The sequence below is a fragment of the Hippoglossus hippoglossus genome, chromosome 1, assembly GCF_009819705.1.
Source record: "Hippoglossus hippoglossus isolate fHipHip1 chromosome 1, fHipHip1.pri, whole genome shotgun sequence".
NCBI classification, from domain to species: domain Eukaryota; kingdom Metazoa; phylum Chordata; class Actinopteri; order Pleuronectiformes; family Pleuronectidae; genus Hippoglossus; species Hippoglossus hippoglossus.
The window spans coordinates 19,288,557-19,293,531 of NC_047151.1; the positions used below are offsets into that span (position 1 = coordinate 19,288,557).

General features: G+C 42.6%; 1 protein-coding gene across 1 annotated transcript in view; it reads right to left on the minus strand.

The window, feature by feature from the left end:
- Window positions 1-1,295: 1,295 nt before the first annotated feature.
- The window catches only part of LOC117763383 (proline-, glutamic acid- and leucine-rich protein 1-like), a 10,317-nt gene continuing 6,637 nt past the window's right edge, over window positions 1,296-4,975 (minus strand). The window contains exons 5-6 of the mRNA XM_034588465.1: window positions 3,828-3,989; window positions 1,296-3,407 (exon numbers count right to left, since the gene is read on the minus strand). Coding sequence (XP_034444356.1) covers window positions 2,305-3,407; window positions 3,828-3,989 — 1,265 coding nt within the window. The 3' untranslated portion in view covers window positions 1,296-2,304. The remainder of the gene's footprint in view (window positions 3,408-3,827; window positions 3,990-4,975) is intronic.

The following is a 4,975-nucleotide window of genomic DNA, read 5'->3' on the forward strand; positions in this document are numbered from 1 at the left end:
AGTACATTTTGTACCGGGGATCAATCACAAGAGAACACGTGCTGCTCCTGCTAAGCAGCACTGAGACTAACCCTCACGTAATCCTGGGACATACAGAGCATCAATCAAAAGGTTTCACGCTCCACCAACAGGCAGAGACGTCAGTGACACACGCCATACGACTGGAATATCAACCGACGAGTGGTTTTATATACAAACCAGGACACGCTTCGAGAAAAACAGTCTCAGATTAGTCACAGCAGTTTTCTAAATAAAAGCATCAAACTGACTGCGACTGTAAACCCTCACTTTATACATTTACAACTTTTGTTTTTTTTACCTCCGCCAATGACATCATGTTTTTTTCTGTGTATGTTTTTTAATTAACAGCATTACACAAAAACCACAGGATGGATTTCCACGAAAGGATGTTGTATGGGTCAGGGAAGAACCCATTAAATGTTGGTGTGGATCAAGGATTTCATTCCTCTTTCTTTAACACTGCGAAAAGTGCAGTTACATTTTTGGGTTGTTTTTTTCATAGAGATCTTAATGTAAAAAAATCAGACATGTGACATAGAGTGCTAACATCTATGAACGGGTTGGTAAAGATCTGGATAGTGAATCAAAATAAGTATTTGTAGGGGCTGATCTTTATTTAGTTACTGTACGTTAACATGCATGTATCAGAGGATGGATATTTTGCCAGTTTAATGTAAACAGTTTGCAGAAAACCTTCTGTTTACATGGTGTCTGAATCTGATCTCAATATGCATTCGGGTGATAAAGTGGCCAATCAGCTTTGGCGGAGGTATACGCTCTCCAAGACAGACATCACATTTCAAGTGTCGTCTCAAAGCCCCGACTGCCACTTTGCGTTGCCTTTTCCAAACTCTTTCAGTCGAGCAACATGCGATAAAAAATCTCCGTAAACATCTTCAATATATATATATATTTTTTTGTTGCTGCAATACATTACCTTTTACATTCATGATCAGTGATGAGATTAGGCTTAAAGTTTCTGCCTTGTTTAAAAACTCAACGGTCCCATTGCCCTGCAAAAAAAAATGGCATCGGCCAAACAGGAACATGTTCGAACACGTTACATCCAAAGTCAAGCAGTCGGGTAATTATGCTGAATATTCATGTAACAGTCTGAAACATCAAAGTATAATCATTGTAAAGCTTTGCCACCCATACATTTTAAAATCAATGTTTGCACCCTCTTTGTCCTTAAGGGAACAACAGAAGACAAAACGTATAAAACACACACACACACACACACACACACACACACACACACACACACACACACACACACACACACACACACACACACACACCTTGAATCAGTCACAATAGATGCCTTCGGTCATTATTTCCTCTGGTAAACAGAGGGAACAGGCTGGTGCAAGTAAAAAGTCACCCGACAAGAAATAGAACATCTGGAATATTTTAGTGATCAATATTTGAGTTTTTCAAAAAATCAGAAGCCAGTAGATTAAAAGTTTTCAATCTGCTCTGTTCAAAATAACCTGTTCCACAATCTTACTTCATGTACTTTATACAAATATGGTTACAGCTGCTGATCAAATAGCATATAGAACATGGTATACTGCTATTCTACCACTAAAGACAGTGGTTCCAAACATTTATGACCCCGTAAATCAAAGGAATATCTTGTTGAGATCCATCTTACATTGCATAAGTTGATAAGTTGTGAGCAGCTCAACCCAAATATGGATTTTTCGCTTCTCAGATTGTTTACGATCAGGAAAACATTGGAAAATTAGCACATAATTCTGTATGGTCGAACGTGTTCTTCATTTTTCTTATGGGGTTAATCCTCTCATGACTCTTTTGAGGGGTCCCGACCCCCCAGGTTGGGAACCACTGACTATTTCACTGACAACAGCTAAAATGCTTTTTTAGCAAGCAGAGAGATAAAAAGTAAAGGGTAAAGGGATGTTGTCACGAAGCTACCTGTGAAAACTGATTTGGTTAGCATGTGGGGAAACAAAGGAGAAAGAGAAGGAACAACTCGTTAGCATTTCATCACTCTCAAGAAAAAGATCTGTTTTCTCCTAAACCACGAACCAAATCAACCAACTACAAAATACCACTTTCAGGTTCTCGTTTAAAATAAAACACAGAGAAAACAGGTGGATCTATTCCTCTTCCTGTCTCTTGGCTCGTAACCACAAAGACCTGCAAGACTTTTCTGAGGTGATTCAACTTTTCACCTGCTAGTCTTGATCTGTATTGAAGCCGTTGACCATAAACATCTCACTTTGTTCCACTTGTTTAAACTCACTGGCCGTCAGCCTACGAGGCCTCTACCGTCTTCTGGAGGCCACGGGAGGATGAGGAGACGCGGCCGCGCTGCCCGGCGCAGTCGTCCGAGAGAGGCGACTGCCCGCCGGCCTTCGCTCGGTGGGAACAGTCCAGGCTGTCGTGCAGCACGTCCTCCCTCTCCTCCCCCTTCACAGCCTCTTTCCCTCCTTTACCCACATGCCTCTTCTGCAGTTCCTCTTCCTCCTGCTCCTCCCTCTTCATGTGGCAGCGACACACCTCGATGCCGGAGTCACCCGTCAGTCGTCTGTGCCGGAAATGATCCTCCTCCTCGTCTTCCTCTTCGTCTTCCTCTTCTTCTAGCTTCTGCTCCCCTTTGCTGCTGCTACGTGTGAATGTGGCCACATTTGAGGAGATGAGCACCTGTTTGGGGGGAGACAGCGTGGGCCTGGGGGTCGGACCATGAGGTGAAGCATCTTCTTCTTTCTCCCTCTGGACTGCCATGATTCCAAGTGGGTCTGAGAGGATGAGAGGATGGACCTGACCAGGAGGGAGGGAAGACAACAGGGTGAGGGGAGAAAGCGGGAGGCGAGAGGGCTGTGGAGGATGAGAGCGTAGAGGAAGAGAAAACGATGGAGCCGGAGGCGAGTTTCCTTCACTGCCGTTAGAGGAGCGTCTCTGCACGGGTACGACGTCTGGAGCGGCCGCTGGTATAACATCAGGTTGAAGTTGCAATGGAAGTGGCGGGGAGGGTGTGGACGGAAAGGTGGCGCCTACCCTTGGCACGATGGCAGAGTCGCCCCAGGCTTCGCTGGGTGTGGAGATGTGGCTGCTGTCGAACGTCTCGTCTGTCACCCGGAAGGAGAAGGAGGTGCTCGAGGGGGAGGTGAGGGAGCACGACTCGCAGGAGCAGCTGGTGTAGTTGTCAGAGCTCTGGGAGGACGTCATGCCGCTTGGGCCGGGGCCCAGGTAGGGAGGGCAGGGGTTACGTTGGTGGTGGTGATAGGGGAAGGAGGAGCTAGGACCCCCCATGCTACCACCCTGCAGGGCGAAGACAGAGCTGTAAGGCGGAGGAGGGGTGCAGGGCTGTGCCGCCACCTCCTCGTAAGACGGCAACTTGAAAGAAGCCAGAAAACCTGTGTGGAAAGAAACATCAGCTCAGATGTGGCGTCTACTCCCACGTTTACTAGGATGAGACTGGTTTTCGAATTGTGAACAAATCATTAGAAAATACTAAAACGACAAATTGATACAAACAAGTAATGTGAAGATAAAACCTGATAAAGCCTCTGAGCTAGACACCTCCGTTGTTGTCAATAAACTACCACAAACACATCAACGCGCCAGATTGCACTGCTGCAGCAAATATTGACGAGAGCACTAAATGAATCAAAGACAGAAACTGACCAAATTCAAAATAAACAAATGCATAAATTAATAATACAATGTATTTAAAAGTATTCAACCCCTCTGCATCATTTTAAACCTGTTTACCCTGTGCATCTAACCCGTGTGTAGAACTGCACTAACCACTGGTGAACATAAAGGGAACGTACTGAGGTCCAGCATCGAGGAAGGGTAGTTGCAGGCTCCGTTATAGGCGATCAGATTGATCTCTCTCTGTCTCTGCTGCTGCTGGATCCTCAGCTTGGCCCGGCGGTGGCGGTAAGCACAGAAACAGCTGAAGAGGATCAGCACCGTCCACAAGAGCCAGAACCCTGCAGAAAACAGGAAATGAACACAAATGTTTTACCATTATGAAAAACAAACCTGAAGGATTCTGTCTGTTATCTGAACATCTACTCGGGTTACACTGTGGCATTAAGTGTGGTTTTGGACATTTCATTTGTTTGTGTTGATTTTACTATAATATCAACTTTCAGATAAAACACTTAAAATGGGTCTTCAATAGCTGCTTTTATTTTATTATCATTGGTAGATGGTTTATTCATTATTAAAAAGAGATGATGAATAATTTGGGGAAAAAAAGATACAAATTTACATGAGTCAATATCGAAAATGTTAAATGATGTCATAATTATCTGAAAGTTTAAAGATTGATTTTTGTTCCTGAAGGTTGTCGTTTTAAACCCTAAATGAAAAACGCTTGAAAATCAGCATTAGCATTATATCTATATACATTTATATTGCTACTAATGAAAATACATTACAATAATAACAATCTTTATTATTATCCCAATATCAATGCAAGTATATTCTTTACTTAATCTGTACATTTCCAGTGTTGTATGAAACTTCAAGTTTCAAAGTCAAATTATCATTGCAATTTATAGCTTAAAAATGATTATTGTTACTTTAACATTTAAATGAGTATGGAAAGGAAAGGCCTACAAAAGCTTTATCAAAAATGTTATAATGCAATGATCACAATGTGGACGATATTCGTTTTCAAGCTATTGTCATTCAATAGCAGTGTAAGTCTTTTTGAAACTTTAATGGAGGTGTAATTTTAACCAAAATGAGAATAATAATTTGGAAACTATATTTAATCTCTATATTTGGTTTTGCAAGTGAGATGTTTGGGATGAATGGATGAAGGTTTTCTGACTGTTTCTTTGACCAAGAATGAACATGTGAATGATTCTTTTCGTGTGAATGATTGTCATATTGTGGTCGGACACATCCTGCCAATAGAGCAGGAATCCAACCACAGGCCCAGAATTCTTTCAATGCTGTTCTGTTT